The 18,515-nt window shown below is 45.5% G+C and overlaps 1 protein-coding gene across 1 annotated transcript in view; it reads left to right on the top strand.

Moving 5' to 3' along the window:
• The window catches only part of FGD3 (FYVE, RhoGEF and PH domain containing 3), a 34,971-nt gene that overhangs the window by 2,946 nt on the left and 13,510 nt on the right, over positions 1 to 18,515 (top strand). The window contains exons 3-10 of the mRNA XM_082656582.1: positions 8,389 to 8,478; positions 9,187 to 9,323; positions 10,922 to 11,078; positions 12,504 to 12,642; positions 13,215 to 13,273; positions 16,036 to 16,182; positions 16,527 to 16,619; positions 17,826 to 17,905. Coding sequence (XP_082512708.1) covers positions 8,389 to 8,478; positions 9,187 to 9,323; positions 10,922 to 11,078; positions 12,504 to 12,642; positions 13,215 to 13,273; positions 16,036 to 16,182; positions 16,527 to 16,619; positions 17,826 to 17,905 — 902 coding nt within the window. The remainder of the gene's footprint in view (positions 1 to 8,388; positions 8,479 to 9,186; positions 9,324 to 10,921; positions 11,079 to 12,503; positions 12,643 to 13,214; positions 13,274 to 16,035; positions 16,183 to 16,526; positions 16,620 to 17,825; positions 17,906 to 18,515) is intronic.

Here is an 18,515-nt window from a genome sequence, read left to right as displayed (position 1 = left end):
AATTTGAGAACAATTGGTATTAATTTCCCAGTGAAGCTATCTGTTTCTGGGCTTTTCTTTGTTGGGAAGACTTTTATTGCTTATTGAACCTCCTTACTTGTTATCGGTCTGTGCAAATTTTCTATTTCTTCGCGACTCAGTCTTGGTAGGTTGTGTGTTTCTAGGAATTTATCTATTTCTTTTAGCTTATCCAATTGTTGGCATTTAATTGTTCAGAGCCGTCTCTTCTGATCCCTTGTATTCAACTGTAGTATCAGTTGTAATATTTCCTCTTTCATTTTATTTATTTGAGTTCTCTCTCATTTTTTTGGTAAGTCTAGCTAAAGGTTTGTTAATTTTGTTTATCTTTTCAAAAAACAACTTAGTTTTGTTGGTTTTTTCCCATTGTTTTTCTACCCTCTGTTTCATTTATCTCTGTTCTAATCTCTATTATTGACTCCTGTTTAAGTGCGTATTGTCTAATTTCTACAAATCTGTGGATTTTCCAGTTTTCTCTGTGCTGTTGATTTCTAGTTTCATTCTGTTGTGATTGGAAAAGAGATTTTATATGATTTCAATCTTCTTGAATTTGTTAATACTTGTTTTGTGGCCTAACACGTGGTTTGACCTGGAGAACGCTCTGTGTGCACTTGAGAAGAATGTATGTTCTGCCGTTGTTATATGGAGTGTTCTGCATATGTTTGTTAGGTTCATTTGTTCTACAGTATTATTCAAATCCCCTGCTTCCTTATTGATGTTTTGCATGTCCTATCCAGTATTGAAAGTAGAGTACTGACATCTCCTACTATTCTTCTGTTGTTATCTGTTTCTTGCTTCAATTCTGCCAAAGTTTGCTTCATATATTTAGGAGCTCTGAGGTTTGATGAATAAATATTTATAACTGTTATATCTTCTTGGTGAATTGGTCCTTTTAACATTATATAATGTCTTTCTTTGTATTGTGTAATGGTTTTTTTATTTAAAGTTCATTTGTCTGGGGCTTCCCTGGTGGCGCAGTGGTTGACAGTCCGCCTGCCGATGCAGGGGACATGGGTTTGTGCCCCGGTCCGAGAAGATCCCACATGCACGGAGCGGCTAGGCCTGTGAGTCATGGCTGCTGAGCCTGTGCGTCTGGAGCCTGTGCTCTGCAATGGGAGAGGCCACAACAGTGAGAGGCCCGCGTACCGCAAAAAAAAAAAAAAAAAAAAAGGTCATAAAGTCCATTTGTCTGATGTAAATATGGCCACTCATGATCTCTTTTGTTTACCATTTTCATGAAATATCTTTTTCCATCTTTCACTTTCAGCCTATGTATGTCCTTAAATCTAAAGTGAGTTTCTTGTGGGTAGCATATGATTGGATTTTATTTTTAACCTGTTCAATCAATCCGTGTCTTTTGATTGGGGAGTTTAATTCATTTACATTTAAAGTAATTACTGGTAGGGAAGGACTTACTATTGCCTTTTTCATTGTTTTCTGTATGTTTTGTAGCTTTTTTGTCCCTCTCTTACTGCTTTCCTTTTTTAAGTTTAATTGATTTTTTTGTAATAATATGTTTTGCATCCTTTCTCATTGCCTCTTGTGTATATTCTATATATTTTTTCTATTGCAATTACATAAAATAGTTATAGTATTTTATTTTTTTAAAGATCTTCCATCTGCTTTTTATTTTTTATTGGGGTATAATTGCTTTACAATGTTATGTTGGTTTCTGCTGTACAACAAAGTAAATTAGCTATATGTATACATATATCCCCTCCCTCTTGCACCTCTCTCCCACCCACTCCCATCCCACGCATCTAGGTCATCACAGAGCACTGAGCAGAGCTCCCTGTGCTATACCACATGTTTCCACTAGCTATCTATTTTATACATGGTAGTGTATTTATGTCAAACCTAATCTCCCAATTCATCCCACCCTCCCCTTCCCCTCCCCCATGTCCACACGTCCATTCTCTACACCTGTATCTCTATTCCTGCCCTGCAAATAGGTTCATCTGTACCATTTTTCTAGATTCCACATATATGCGGTAATATTTGATATTAGTTTTTCTCTTTCTGACTTACTCCACTATGTATGACAGACTCTAGGTCCATCCACATCTCTACAAATGACCCAATTTGTTCTTTTTTATGGCTAATATTCCATTGTATAAATATGCCACATCTTCTTTATCCATTCTTCTGTCGAAGGACATTTAGGCTGTTTCCATGTCCTGGCTATTGTAAATAGTGCCCCAATGAACATTGGGGTACATGTGTCTTTTTGAACTATGGTTTTCTCAGGGTATAAGCCCAGTAGTGGGATTGCTGGGTCATACGGTAATTCTATTTTTAGTTTTCTAAGGACACTCCATTCTATTCCCCACAGTGGAGGTATCAATTTACATTCCCACCAACAGGGCAAGAGGGCTTCCTTTTCTCCACACCCTCTCCAGCATTTAGTTTTTGTGACTTTTTGCTGATGGCCATTCTGACTGGTGTGAGGTAATACCTCATTGTAGTTTTGATTTGCATTTTTCTAATAATTAGTGATGTTGAGCATCTTTTCATCTGTATAACATTTTATTTTAAGCTGAACAAAACTTAATTTCAATGATACACAAAAACTGTACTCCTTTACAGCTCCCCCTCCCAGACACTCTATGTTATTGATGTCACAAATTATGTATTTATATATATAGTATGCACTTTCACATAGATTTATAGTTTTTAAATGTTTTTGTCAAAATTATGATAGTACAGGTTACTATATTTGTTCATGCATTTACCTTTATTGAAGAACCTTATATTTTTATACAGCTTCATGTTGCTATCTACCAAAATTATGATAGTACAGGTTACTGTACTGCCAAAATTATGATAGTACAGGTTACTATATTTGTTCATGCATTTACCTTTATTGAAGAACCTTATATTTTTGTACAGCTTCATGTTGCTATCTACCATCTTTTCACAACTTGAAGGACTTACTTTAGCATTTCTTGTATGGCAGGTCTAGTGGTAATGAACTCTTTATCTTCTGTTTATTTGGGGAAGTCTTAATTTCTTCTTCATTTAAAAATTTTTTATTATTTTTTTATTTTATTTTATGAATTGGAGTATAGTTGCTTTACAACATTGTGTTAGTTTATGCTGTACAGCAAAGTGAATCAGCTATATAGATACATATATCCCCTCTTTTTTGGATTTCCTTCTCATTTAGGTCACCACAGAGCACTGAGTAGAGTTCCTTGAGCTATACAGTAGGTTCTCATTAGTTATCTATTTTATACATAATATCAATAGTGTTTATATGTTAATCACAGTCTCCCAGTTCATCCCATCCCCTCCTTCCCCCTTGGAATCCATACGTTTGTTCTGTACATCTGTGTCTCTATTTCTGCTTTGTAAATAAGATCGTCTATACCAATTTTTTCAGATTCCACATACATGCATTAATATACGATACTTGTTTTTCTCTTTCTGACTTACTTCGCTCCGTATGACAGTCCCTAGGTCCATCCATGTCTCTACAAATGACCCAATTTTGCTCCTTTTTATGGCTGAGTAATATTCCATTGCACCACATCTTCTTTATCCATTCATCTGTCCGTGGACATTTAGGTTGCTTCCATGTCCTGGCTATTGTAAATTGTGCTGCAATGAACATTGGGGTGCATGTATCTTTTTGAATTATGGTTTTCTCTGGGTATGTGCCCAGTAGTGGGATTGCTGGGTCATATGGTAGTTCTATTTTTAGTTTTTAAAGGAATCTCCATACTGTTCTCCATACTGGCTGCATCAATTTACATTGCCACCAACAGTGCAAGAGGGTTCCCTTTCTCCACACCCTCTCCAGCATTTATTGTCTGTAGTTTTTTTATTCTTCTTCTTTTTGGCTGCTTTGGATCTTCGTTGCTGTGCACAGGCTTTCTCTAGTTGCGGCAAGCAGGGGCTACTCTTCATTGAGGTGTGTGGGCTTCTCACTGTGGTGGCTTCTCTTGCTGTGGAGCATGGACTCTAAGTGCACAGGCTTCAGTAGTTGTGGCTCACGGGCTCTAGAGTGCAGGTTCAGTAGTTGTGGTGCATGGGCTTAGTTGCTCTGTGGCACATGGGATCTTCCTGGACCAGGGCTCGAACCCATGTCCCCTGCATTGGCAGGTGGATTCTTAACCACTGCCCTACCAAGGAAGTCCTATTGTTTGTAGATTTTTTGATGATAGCCATTCTGACCAGTGTGAGGTGATACCTCATTGTACTTTTGACTTGCATTTTTCTAATAATTAGTGATGTTGAGCATCCTTTCAAGTGTTTGTTGGCCATCTGTATATCTTCTTTGGAGAAATGTCTATTTAGATCTTCCACCCGTTTTTGGACTGGGTTGTTTGCTTTTTTGATATTGAGCTGCATGAGCTGCTTGTATATTTTGGAGATCCATCCTTTGTCAGTTGCTTCATTTGCAGATATTTTCTCCCATTCTGAGGGTTGTCTTTTCGTCTTGTTTATGGTTTCCTTTGCTGTGCAAAAGGTTTAAGTTTCATTAGGTCCCATTTGTCTATTTTTGTTTTTGTTCTCATTACTCTAGGACATGGGTCAAAAAAGGTCTTGCTGCAATTTATGTCAAAGAGTGTTCTTCTTATGTTTTCCTCCAAGAGTTTTATACAGTCTGGCCTTACATTTAGGTCTTTAATCCATTTTGAGTTTATTTTTGTGTATGTTAGGGAGCGTTCTAATTTCATTCTTTTACATGTAGCTGTCCAGTTTTCCCAGCATCACTTATTGAAGAGGCTATCTTTGCTCCATTGTATATTCTGGCCCCCTTTGTCATAGATTAGGTGACCATAGGTGCATGGGTTTATCTCTGGGCTTTTGACCCTGTTCCATTGATCTATATTTCTGTTTTTGTGCCAGTACCATCTGTTTTGATTACTGTAGCTTTGTAGTATAGTCTGAAGTCAGGGAGCCTGATTCCTTCAGCTCCAATTTTGTTTCTCAAGATTGCTTTTTCTATTTGAGGTCTTTTGGGTTTCCAAACAAATTGTAAAATTTGTGAAAAATGCCCTTGGTAATTTGATAGGGATTGCATTGAATCTGTAGATTGCTTTGGGTAGTATAGTCATTTTCACAGTGTGGATTCTTTCAATCCGAGAACATGGTATATCTCTCCATCTTTTTGTGTCATCTTTGATTTCTTTCACCAGTATCTTATCGTTTTCTATGTACAGGTCTTTTACCTCCTTAGGTAGGTTTTTTCCTAGGTATTTTATTCTTTTTGTTGCAATGATAAATGGGATTGTTTCCTTAGTTTCTCTTTCTGATCTTTCATTGTTAGTGTATAGGAATGCAAAAAATTTCTGTGAATTAATTTTGTATCCTGCAACTTTATCAAATTCATTGATTAGGTCTAGTAATTTTCTGGTGGCATCTTTAAGATTTTCTGTGTATAGTATCATGTCATCTGCAAACAGTGACAGTTTTACTTCTTCTTTACCAATTGGGATTCCTTTTATTTCTTTTTCTTCTCTGATTGCCATGGCTAGGACTTCCAAAACTATGTTTAATAATGTTGGCGAGGGTGGGCACCCTTGTCTTGTTCCTGATTTTAGAGGAAATGCTTTCAGTTTTTCACCATTAAGAATAACATTTGCTGTACATTTGTCATATATGGTCTTTATTATGTTGAGGTAGGTTCCTTCTATGCCCACTTTCTGGAGAGTTTTTATGATAAATGGGTGTTGAATTTTGTCAAAAGCTTTTTCTGCATCTGTTGAGGTGATCATATGGTTTTTATTCTTCAATTTGTTAATATGTGTATCACATTAATTGATTTGTGTATATTGAAGAATCCTTGCATCCCTGGGATAAATCCCATTTGATCATGGTGTATGATCTTTTTAATGTGTTGTTAGATTCGGTTTGCTAGTATTTAGTTGAGGATTTTTGCATGTATGTTTGTCAGTGATATTGGCCTGTAATTTTCTTTTTTTTGTGATATGTTTATCTGGTTTTGGTATCATCTTCTTCATTTTTGAAAGATGGCTTTGTTGGATACATATTCTTGGTTGACAGTTTTATTTTTCTTTCAGCACTTTAAATATATCATCCCATTCTTCCCACCCCCCCCCCTTTTTTTTTATTATAATGTGTCCCAGTGTGGTTCTTTGGATTTATCCCATTTGGAGTTCTCTGAGCTTCTTGAATTCATATATCCATTTCTTTCCTCATATTTGGGACATTTTCAGCCACTAATTCTTCAAGTATGCTGTACTTGACTCCCAAAATGCATATATTGGTCCCTTGGGTAGTATCCCATAAGTTTCTTAGGCTCTCTTTGCTTTCTTCATTGTTTTTTCTTTTTGTTTCTCTGATTTATGATTTCAAGTGACCTAGCTTGAACTTTTCAGTCTAGTTATTGCAATTTTCAGTTCTAGAGTTTCTGTTTGGCTCTTTTTTTTTAAATAGTTTGTATCTCTTTATTGATATTCTGTTCATGCATCACTTTCCTGATTTCACTTAGTTGTCTGTGTTCTTTTTTAGTTCATTGAGCATCTATATGACAGGTATTTAATATTTTTTACAGGCAGCTCATAGGGCTATGTTTCTTTAGGTTTGGTTTCTGGAATTTTATTTTATTCCTTTAATCACACTATGTTTCCCTGTTTCTTTGTAATTTTTTGCTGGAATTTGGGCATCTGAAAAACAACCATCTCTCCAGTCTTTGCATGCTGGCTTTGTGCAGGGAAAACCTTAGCCAATCAGGCTGGAATTTCTAAGACCTATTAAAATTTTTCTGATCTCTTGCTCCCCTGGCATCTGCCTGCAGAACATCAGCTCTAACATGCTGCTTGCCTGTTTTCAAACTCTGGCGCTGGTCATGACAGCATTCCAAATCAGGCAAGACAGAAACCAGTCCCTCAGGCAGTTTCCAGATGAGCCAAAATTTTGGATGCACAGTTCACTCCTTTGTTTCCATCCTGAGGGAGGAGCCCTAGTTGGGGGGAGGGGCGGTTCTTCCCAGTTGTGCTGTGCTATGCTGCATGGGGGAGGAACACAAAAGGGTGTTCCAAACATGCCAATTTTCATTCTCTATTTGATAGAATCTCTTCTTAGTTTTACAATGCCTTGGAAGCTGTAGCTTCTCAGCTGGTCTCTAAAGTTTCCACAGAGGTATTCTTGTTTGTATATTGTTAACTCATGTGTGGGGGAAGGAGGGCCTATAACTTTCTTTTTTTTTTTTAATATATTTTCTTGAAGTATAGTTTATTTACAATGCTGTGTTAATTTCTACTGCACAGCAAAATGATTCAGTTATATATATACATATATATATTTTTTAAAATATTCTTTTCCATTATGGTTTATCACAAGATATTGAATATAGTTCCCTGTGCTATACACTAGGACCTTGTTGTTTATCCATTCTATATATAGTAGTTTGCATTTGCTTATCCCAAACTCCCAATTCATCCCTTCCCCCCGCTTTGGCAACCACAGGTCTGTTCTCTATGTCTGTGAGTCTGTTTCTGTTTCATAGATAAGTTCATTTGTGTCATATTTTAGATTCCACATATAAGTGATATCATATGGTCTTTCTCTGTCTGGCTTACTTCACTTAGTGTGATAATCTCTAGCCCATGTTGCTACAAATGGCATTATTTCATTCTTTTTAATGGCTGAGTAATATTCCATTGTATATATGTACCGCATCTTCTTTATCCATTAATCTTTTGATGGACATTTAGGTTGTTTCCATGTCTTGGCTATTGTAAATAGTGCTGCAATGAACATTGGGGTGCATGTATCTTTTTGAATTATAGTTTTGTCTGAACGTAAGCCCAGGAGTGGGATTGCAAAATCATATAGCAACTCTATTTTTAGTTTTTTGAGGGACCTCCATAGTGGCTGCACAAATTTACATTCCCAGTGTAGAAGGTTTCCCTTTTCTCCACACCCTCTCTAGCATTTCTTATTTGTAGACTTTCTAATGATGGCCATTCTGACCAGTGTGAGGTGGTACCTCATTATAGTTTTGATTTGTATTTCTCTAATAATTAGCAATGTGGAGCATCTTTTCATGTGCCTGTTGGGAGGGCCTGTAGCTTTCTAATCTGCCACCTTGCTGATGTCACTCCACGATATATTTTGATGTGGCTATTGCAGCTCCTTTGTAGTTAAAGCCCTGGGAAGATAGAGTTCTCTCTGGGCTGCAGAAGGTTTGGGGGGGGTTGGTAGAAACTATTATGTCTTCCCCAGAAACCTCCCTGGAAATTCCATCTGCGAGAACTGAGCCCACATCCCAGTCCCAGCAGCCTCCTCTGGTCTTTTGGGGCCCCTGGTCATCCCTGGCATACAGCGGGTAGCCTTTGTCATATCATGCCTCCCCAAAACTCATCTCCCCTAGGTGAGCTATGGCTCTTCTCTTCACAGTGCACTGAGCCCCAGAAGCTGCTCCACATTGCCCAGGAGCTGCTGCATACTGAGGAGACCTACGTGAAGCGTCTACACCTGCTAGACCAGGTAGCCCTCCTGGCTTGGGCCTGCCTTTGTCCACTTCCAGAGTTTCAGTGGACAGTTTCAGAGGCAAACTTTCTCTCTTAGCATTGGCTAGGGCTTGCAGTTGGAGTATGACTGACATGAATACTAAAACTTGGACAAATTTAAGTCTCCTCCAGAAAGTCTTAGTTTTTGCTTTCAGAACTTGTGGCTTTGGGGCAATTGTCTCATCCAGTCACCTTGGGGTTTTTTTCTTCTTGGCAGTTAAATTATCTGAGCATGTAAATGGCCTCTGGACATCTTTCTGCATAAATAGTTGGGAAAGTGGGTGGCACTCTCCCTGTCCACCTGGCAACGTAGGGTTTATGAGCACAGGAAGTAAAACTGCAACAGAAACTGGGTTTTGACAGGTGCTTCTTCTGTTTGTAGCTCACAAAGCAAAGAAAGGAAATCAGGACCATCCACTTCCCTTGATGGGCAGATGGAAGAAAGATGGCCTGTCCCCATCTAGAGGGGACTGTCCCTGCCTCACCCCCAATTCTTAGCCATAAGTAAGCTTGCTTTAAGACCATAAGGTTCTTTGAGCCAGTTTGATGAAGTGGAAGGTTCACTAAGAAAACATAAGGCAATGGCAGCCTCTCTTGAGCTCCCATACCTGCAGCAGAAGCATGATCGTAACCATCTGCAGTGACCCACACTCAGTGACCACTGCATGGGCTTCTCCGTGCCCAGGTTTTCTGCACCCAACTGATGGAAGCAGGGATCCCTTCGGAAGTCACCACAGGCATCTTCTCTAACATCTCCTCCATCTATTGCTTCCACGGGAAGTTCCTCCTTCCTGAGCTGCAGACACGGATCACGAATGAGTGGTAAGTGCAGCTCATGGTGCCTGGGAAGTGTAGGGGCTGGCATCTCCCAGGGAGTTTGGCTCCAATGCCCTTGGTGGTTGAGGGTCATGGTGACACTATTGCAGTGGTTTTGTTGAATACTCTCTGCCAAGCAGCCTCTAAATCTGGGGTTTGTATGCCCAAAAGCCAGGAGACACCTGGGGAGCCTGTCTCATAGTGCCCTGGGCTCTCTTTCGGTAGGGTCCTGGGCCAACCCTGACCCCAAGCCCTCTCAGTGTCTTAGCTTCTTCATCTGCAAATTAAAAGGACTTTAATACCTGCTCAGGGCTTTGTGGAATTTAAATGAGGTTTGCCATCTGCAAACACCAGTGAATAGACAGTGCTTATTGGTTTATTTTCCCTCCTAGTGTATATTGCACCTCTGCTTTAAAAAATGAGATGTTTTTCTTCCTCAGCAGTGTCCCCAGAGGGCTGTCCCTCTGTCCCTCTGCCGCTTCCGTTCATTTGTAGCAGAGGGACTGCCCAGCTGTAAGAAATGATAATAAAACATTACAGGCATGGCCCCCAGCTTGCCATTCTCCATATTATGTGCTTCCCCCTCTGTTCCGGGTGCTGCTGCAGCTTTGCTTTGGGGTCTCTGCTGTCTCCCCTCTTCACTGGCCTGGCTTGAGCCAGTGTGTGGTTCTGTGGTAAGAGAAGAGGTCATTTCCAAGCTGCAGCCAGGCCAGGGAGAACACAGAGGCCAGGGGGCTTGATTGGGGGTTGTCCCTGCACCTGCAAGGCTCAGCAGGGGTCCAGGGCAATTCGTAAATATTTAGAAAGACATGCTCCACCTGCAGAGCAGGTTATACTGTGTCCAAGGCCATGAGGTTAAAGCGCAGGGCTAGATTGGCTTTCTGGCTGATGCAGTGCACACCTGCTAGATATAAGTTTTCTCCTCAAAGCCCTGGAGAGACTGTCAGCACACAGACACCCCTTGTATAATAAGGGTGAGAGAGTCCAGCAGCTTGCCCATCCGTCTTCACAGGTGGTGGGCCTTTGAGTGCATGTTCCTAGTAATGCTGCAGAGGATGACTTTATGCATATGCCTTTTTTTCTTCTTTTTGATTATTTCTTTAGGATAAATCCCCCACAGTTCTAAGGTCAAAGGTTATTAATATATTTTCTGCTCCTTGAAATTTATTTCCAAATCCCTGTCCAAACCATTCATTATTACACAGTGCTGCTTTCCCATGACACTGCCAGAGTTAGATTGCCCCATTGTTCCTAATCTTCGCTCGTACAGAAGAAGTATAATGGGGTTTTCTTGATTCTTTTTGATAACTGTGGCTCATCATTAAAGTGATTCCATTATTACTAACAACTCCTGGTTTTGAGCAATCGTTCTATGACTGCATGGTTGAAGTACTTTACATGATCCTCTAGGTAACACACTATTTTCCATCCCATGTGATACAGGGAAGGAAAGTTAAGGCTTAGGGAAGGTGACCAGTTTGCCCACCATCACACAGAGCTGGGAGTCAGGCCATTGTCCCATAGCTCCCTGGTGAAGTCCCTGTCTCACCCTGGCACTTCAGTGGAGCTGTTTGCCTGACGATCTCACTCACTCCCCCACAAAGGGACACAAACCCCCGGCTTGGAGACATCCTGCAGAAGCTGGCCCCATTCCTCAAGATGTATGGTGAATATGTCAAGAACTTTGACCGGGCCGTGGAGCTGGTGAGCACCTGGACCCAGCGCTCACCGGTATTTAAGGACATTGTCCAAGGCATCCAGGTAGGGCGGTCCCATCTCTGCTTCACCGGCACAGTGCTGGCTTTGTGTTTCAACATGGAGAAAATCAGTAAAATTGTGGGATGTGTCCAGATGCTCTATTGATGCTTTGATCCTTAAAATAACTTCCAGGGACAAATCATCATTCTCATTTCATGGGTGAGAAAATCGTGGCTCAAAAAGTTTGTGCGGGGCTTCCCTGGTGGCGCAGTGGTTGAGAGTCCGCCTGCCGATTCAGGGGACACGGGTTCGTGCCCCGGTCCGGGAAGATCCCACATGCCACGGAGCGGCTAGGCCCGTGAGCCATGGCCGCTGAGCCTGCGCGTCCGGAGCCTGTGCTCCGCAACGGGAGAGACCACAACAGTGAGAGGCTCACGTACCGCAAAAAAAAAAAAAAAAAAGTTTGTGCGATCTATGTCATCAGAAACTATTATTCAATAGGACCTGGATCCAAACATGCTGGTCTCCCTCCACAGCATCTCTCAATGGCTAGTGGAAGCACTTAGGAAAATGTTGCATTGATCTTTTCTTTTTCTTTTTCTGCAAACAGCCTGTTCACACCTCTGGTTGCTGTTGTCTACTGCCATGTTGGTCTTTTTCTCACTGATTCATGAGGTTTTTATATGTTAAGAATGTCAGCTGTTAACTGTCAAATGTGTTGCAAATTATTTTCTCCACTGATGTTTTATTTTTTAACTTTATGTATGATTTTGTTTTCCATACAAAATTTTGGGGTTTTAATTAGCCACATTCACCAATTTTAAATAAAGTAATTCTTTAAAAAATATTTCAAGTATATGCCACATGCACATACATGCATACATGTGCACACGTAATACATAGGCACATGTGAATATGTGTACATACATGTGTTCACACATGCGTACGTGCACCTACATTCCTCACTGTACCCTGAAGGGTTAATGGGCACAGAGTCCCTCTGTGCTGAGGATTTGGAGGCCAGGCTCGGATTTGGGGTGGCCCCTTGATAACTTTCTGTGTTTTCCCCAGATCCCACTGTAATCAGGTCACCCATGATTTCTCAGCGTAGGGTCCTAGATCCTCCTGCATCTCTCAGCATCCCTGTCCCTCCCCAGAGAGGATAGCTCTGATACTATCAGAGTGTTTCCTTCTCCCCTTTTGCCTGCACTCCTTGCACGCTCACCCCCTCACTTATGTCTGGGCCCTCCCAGCTGTCCCCACAGAACAGTCTTCAATGGGGATGTGTATAAAAAGGCCAGTGCTGGGTCTAGAGCAGGCCTGCCTGGGGTCCAGCTCCTTACTCCATCGTTCAACCTCTCCAAACTTCAGTTTCCTCTGCTGTAAGATGTGGTCTGCAGTCAGTTGGGTACAGTACTCCAGGCAGCCTCCTGGGGGATCAACATGTGTGTCCATGGGTGCCCCACACTGCCTCTATCTCCCCCACAGAAGCAGGAGATGTGCGGAAACCTGACACTGCAGCACCATATGCTGGAGCCCGTGCAGAGGGTCCCCCGCTATGAGCTGCTGCTCAAGGACTATCTGAAGAGGCTCCCAGAGGATGCCCCAGACTGGAAGGATGCAGAGAGTGAGCCAAGCCGGCCACAGGCTGAGGGGCTCCTGGGCAGTGGGAGCTGGGGCCCCTGCTGAAAACCCACATTGAGAGAGACAGAGAGTCAGAGACAGAAAGAGAGAGACAGAGAGATAGAGAGAGACAGAGACAGAGAGACGGAGAGAGCTCCAAGTGACCCCTAAACAAGGAGGTGACTGAGAGTCTGAGTGTAAGGGAAAACCGCCCCTGCCCCCATTGCAGTGCAAGGGGTGGATGATGGTTCTGTGGAGGGGGCTGCTAAGTGTTGGCAGAGCTTAGCCCTCACGGAGGACCTTATGGGGCTGGCAAGGCTGCTCCTGGTGCATGGGCAGCAGCTGGCAGGCAGCATGGGGCAAGGTCTGCACAGGGGAGTGGCATGCCAGCCCCAGCGGACCCCCAGCAAATGGGATGCCTCTGCAGGGTCACACCCCCACACCCAGGGCCAGGTCTCATGAGCAGCCTGGTACAACCGTGGGAAAGGGCAGGAGCAGGGCAGAACCTGACACTAAGCCTCGTGGGGCGAGGAGCCACCAGGCGCCCTGCAGCTTGACTCTGTCTTCTTCCTGCAGGGTCCTTGGAGCTCATCTCCACAGCTGCCAACCACTCCAACGCTGCCATTCGGAAAATGGTGAGTGTGGGCGACCCTGGAAGATGCCCAAGGGACCAGTAGTTTGGGGCAGGGAGGGCACAGGGTGGGCCAGGTACTGTCAGCATGCATACTCACCCACCTGTCCCCCAGGAAGACAGAGACTCCACTGAGAGCCAGACAGGCCTGTCCCTTACTAGCTTGGTGATTGCTGGTAAGTTATATAGCGCTCCATGCCTCAGTTTCCCCATCTGTAAAATGAGGTCACTGACAGAATCTGTCTCATTGGGCTGTTGTGGGGATTAATTCACTCTACGTGAAGTGGTCAGAACAGGACCTGGCATAACTTAGTGTTAGCTTTTGGTGTTAGTATCATTCATTTGTTCGTTCATTCACTCACTGAAGCTCTGTCAGCTGGGGCTGCTCTAACAAAGTATTGTAGACTGGACAGCTTAAACAGCAGACATTTACTCTCACCATTCCGGAGGCTGGAAGTTCAAGACCAAGGTGCTGGCGGATTTGGTTCCTGGCTTGTAGACAGCCACCTTCTCGCTGTGTCCTCACATGGCAAAAAAAAAGAGCAAGCTCTCTGGTGTCTCTCTTAATAGGGCTCTAATCTCATCATGCCCCACCCCTCCCCCATCCCATGACCATGACCTCATCTAAACTTAATCACCTACCAAAGGCCTCACCTCCAAATACAGCCTGAAGGTGGAGGAGATGGTGTCCTCTTGTTGATCTAACGCCCCCAAGTAATAGGCTCTGCCGATGGGGAGGCCTCCTAGCCCATACCAATGCCTTTTGACCCAGTGGGCTCTGTCTTCAGAGGCCCTTGTTTGGCCTGCACACTGCCTGGACATGGTGTAAGAATTTCTAAATCCTTGCCCAGAATTAGAGATCAGGTCATTTCACAGGAGAATCCAAATTCCTGGCTTTACTGGAAAACTCTGAAAACCCCAGGCCCACACTAAAACCTGGGACGAGGCGAGGTGCCCCCTAAGTGGGCCGGCTCTCCAGGCCGCCACAGTCCCTACCCAGCCCTGGTTGCCTCAGTCCTGAGACCTATTTACTTTCACATGGGCACTGCTGTTGTTTGAGAGGAAAAAGAAAGTGAAATATTTCTTTGACCCCACATCTCTCAAAAAGGAGAAATGAGAGACGGGCCGCCTGTTTTGGGGCAGCTCTTGCTATGTGTCGTCCACGTCCTGTGTCCTCATTACCTGCCTGTCCCCGGGATTGGGTCTGGAGGCCCCAGACCAGATGCGCCTGAGGTCAGGCCCACAGTGGGGCACCCATGGCAACCTAAACAGGTGACATTTCACTCTAGATACTTTTTATCTAATCTCCCCTTTTCTTCCTCCCCAAGACTAAATCTAATGGAGGAGAAAGAGCTGCTTCATGGAACTCTGTGGTCATGAGCTCACACAGAGCCCATGGAGGAGCCCCCATGCGCCTACATCTCTGAGGGGCTTGGGGTGGACTCCTGTCCCACAGTAGCATGTCCACTGTGTGGCAGTTCTCGCTCCAAGTCTGGTGAGGCCTCTGTGACCGGCAGGGGGCTCTGGTCAGGTGTGGGGGAAGGCTTATCAATGTGGGCTCATGGGACCCTCTTCATGCTTCCACCTGTCCATCCCTAATCCCCTCAACCTGGACCGACACCCCAACCTCCCCACCTCCAATCTCCCTGGTCTCCGGTCTGTACTTCTCTACTAAGAGCTTTCTATGGGTTGCTTATTTTGTCACTCCCTGTCCAGAAGCCTCCTGGCCTGCCACTGCCTCACAGGTACACACATAAGCTCTCCTACATGTCCACTGCACGCCCAGCCCCCAGTACACACAAGGCCCTTTGGCCCTGCCTAGCCTGCTCTTCCTCACTCTCCGTGCTGGCTCCCCCTCCTGCTCCCATGCCCACATCTACCACCTGTTTCCATACCAGAGGCAGAAGAGCTACCAAACCAGCCTGCTTCCAGGGAGTGCAGGCTAAGATTGGTCAGGTCCAAGGGCAGTGGTGCTGTAGCATGGTGGATCCATGCTCCTTGTTGCTGGGTTAAGGTTCCTGTGGGCTCAGCTCTGCCTTTTGCTGAGTTCACTCCTTCACTCTTGGCTCAAGCCCCTGGTCAGGGCCTATGGCCTCTTGGCCCAGAGCTGGAGCAATGAGCTGCCTACCCTCTCCCCTCACACCACAAGGGTGGGGGTTGGCCATATGACCACACAACCAGTCTCGAGAACAGAGGGCGATGACCTGCGGGTAGGCAGAGGTCTGGTCTCATCATGGCCCTGGGCCATCTGAGGGTGGAGCAGGAAACCAGGTAAGGCTACCACAGGAAGGGATGACTGTCCAGGGCAAAAGCTGCAGCTGCCCAACGTATCTCCTCTGACCCAATGCCCTTCACTGTGGAGGCTAAGAGAGCCAGTCCCAGTTCTCTAGCTGAAACATCTCCAGCAACTCACTTGATTTTTCTGTGCCTCAGTTTCTCTGTCTATAGATTGAGGATAGTAATGGCATCTGCCTCTTAAGGCCGGTGCTAGAATTAAATTAATTAATACCCACATTGTGTTTAGAACAGGGTGTGGCACATAGCAGTGGTGCTAACTGTTGTTATTATTTATTACTCTCTGCAAGTTGAACCTCTGTTCTACAAGGCCCGTGTTTTCCCTCCCACCGTTGTCAGCAGGATCGTGGTCCCTCCTTGGTTCTGGACCACACTTGCAGGGCAGGGTTCCACACACCTCTGGGTCCCCAGCCCTGGCAGGCCTCCAATCCCTGTGGTTGTGCAGCTGCCTGAGCCCCGTGTCTCTCTCAGGAGAAAATGCACAAGCTCTTGGAGGTATACGAGAGACTAGGTGGGGAGGAGGACATCGTCAACCCTGCGAACGAGCTGATCAAGGAGGGCCACATCCAGAAGCTATCAGCCAAGAATGGCACGACCCAGGACCGCCACCTCTTCCTGGTGAGCCCCCAACCGGTCACACCCAGCCCTGCCCAGTCCTGCCCAGCCCAGCTGCAGAACCACGCCCCTGCCACGCCACACCCAGCCCAGCGGCAGAGCCTGGGCCTACCCAGCCACTCAGCCACACCCTCACCCAACCCAGGCCCAACCAGTTGCAGAGACCCTCCCCACCACTAAGCCACTCCCCCAGTCCAACCCCCAGCATGCCCTCACCACTCCCACATCCAGCCCAGCCCCGCCTAGCCCTGCCCACTCTTGCCAGAGCCACGCCCCACCTCCTCCTTGGGGTGCTCCTCTGTGGAGTCAACCGCCCCTCACCCCATACGTGCCCGTCACTATCGCAGTTCAACAGCATGATCCTTTACTGCGTGCCCAAACTGCGGCTCATGGGCCAGAAGTTCAGTGTCCGGGAGAAGATGGACATTTCCGACCTCCAGGTGGGTGAGCCCCTCCCACCGATCTGTTCCCCTGAGAAAGCACAGAGCAGGTGTAGGGACACAGCGCTTTAGCCACCAAAGTACTCACTGCTGTGCAACTGGTTGCCTGACTACTTCTCTGAGCCTTACTTCTATCCTGACCCAGGCATGGGGGAACATCTCTGAGGGCGCCTTGGCCTAGCATCCTGGGCTGAATGGGCAGGATCCCCTGTCCCTCCACTTGGGTACCGGCCAGTGCGCTGCCGGCTTCATGTTGGCAGGATGAAGGGCAATGCCAGGACCTGGGCCATCTCCTGTCCCCTGTGAAGTTAGCCCTAAGGGCCCCACTTACAGACTCTAAGGGAAACTTGGGGTGAATGCAGATGGGGTGCCCGTCCTGCCTGTTCCCTGGTCCTTGGTCCATGCTCTCTCCACTCCTGCACCAATTTGGAGCCCAGATGAGGTTCTGCAGGCACTTGTACCCAAGGTCCAGATGACCTGTTGTCCCTGCTGTCCCTATTCCTTGCGTCCATTGATGTCTCGTGCTGTGGGGCTGCTGGAGCTGGAGTCAGTCCCCCTCTTCTGTGGGAGAGTGCTTTGAATTAACGGGCACTCCAAAAATACTGGCTAAATCAAAGTATTTCTTTATTCTAAAAAGTGAAGGGTTGCATTAGTGATGCAAAAAAAATCCCTTCTGACAGTGGCCAGCCTGTGGGCCACATCTACTCCCAAGGGCTGTGGGAGTAGAGTGTTGAGGGGATGAGGGAAGGCTCCCTGTTGCAGACACCTGCAGATAGAAGGTACCTGCCCATGGGGCCTCAGAAACCCCGGCAGAGTAGTGGAGATCCTCCTGGCTCTTCTCCTAAGATTCCCATCCCTGTGTCGGGAGTGCCTGTGGGTACCTTTGTGGGGAAAGGCACTGGGGCTGACTTCCTGGGAAGCCCTGAGAGCAGGCAGATTTGGCCGGCACAGTTCCAAGAACAGTGAATGAGTGGTCCCAGCCCTGCCTGAGCAGGTCGGTGGTCCACCCTCCACCATGGACTGACTCACGGAGTGGCCCGCAGCAACCATGACCCTAAGCTGAGCACTCCCCTGCAGACTCACTGGGTCACCTCTGCCCCCCCTTCTCAGGGAAAGACCTCCAAGTCTGAGAGTGTGAGTCCACAGTTCAGGACCTGCTAAAAGTGACCTACTGTTTTTGTTTTGTCCTTTGTTGTATGCCTTCAGGTGCAGGATGTCGTCAAGTCAAATGCAGCCTACACATTCATCATAACTGGAAAGAAAAGGTCCCTGGAGCTACAAACTCGGTAGGTTTCAGCTGCCTTGGTGTCTGCCGCTGTGTGAATATGTTTGACCTGAAATTTTAGCAGATGGCTTCCTTTTCTAAACTGCATAAACTTTCGATGTGTTTGTGTTCATTTTACTCGCTTATCTGTGGTTTAAAATGTAACAGTACTAAGGGGAAGTCAATGAAAATTAAGCCTCTGCCCACCCCCTGTTCCCCACCCCCAGCAGACATTCTTAACCATCTCTGAAGTATCCTTCCGGAATTTCTGTCCCCATACATATGTATCTATTTTTAATTTTATTTATTTATTTTTGGCTGTGTTGGGTCTTTGTTGCTGTGCGCAGGCTTTCTCTAGTTGCAGCGAGCAAGGGCTACTCTTCGTTGTGGTGCGCAGGCTTCTCATTGCGGTGGCTTCTCTTGTTGCAGAGCACGGGCTCTAGGGCGCATGGGCTTCAGTAGTTGTGGCACGCGGGCTCTAGAATGCAGGCTCAGTAGTTGTGGCGCGTGGGCTTAGCTGCTCCACGGCATGTGGGATCTTCCCAGACCAGGGCTCGAACCCTTGTCTCCTGCATTGGCAGGTGGATTGTTAACCACTGTGCCACCAGGGAAGCCCTGTATCTATTTTTTAA

This window comes from Grampus griseus (genome assembly GCF_964374135.1).
Source record: "Grampus griseus genome assembly, chromosome: 6".
In the NCBI taxonomy this organism is placed as follows: domain Eukaryota; kingdom Metazoa; phylum Chordata; class Mammalia; order Artiodactyla; family Delphinidae; genus Grampus; species Grampus griseus.
The sequence above is the reverse complement of the archived record's forward strand: the minus strand, read 5'-3'. Positions and strand labels throughout refer to the sequence as shown.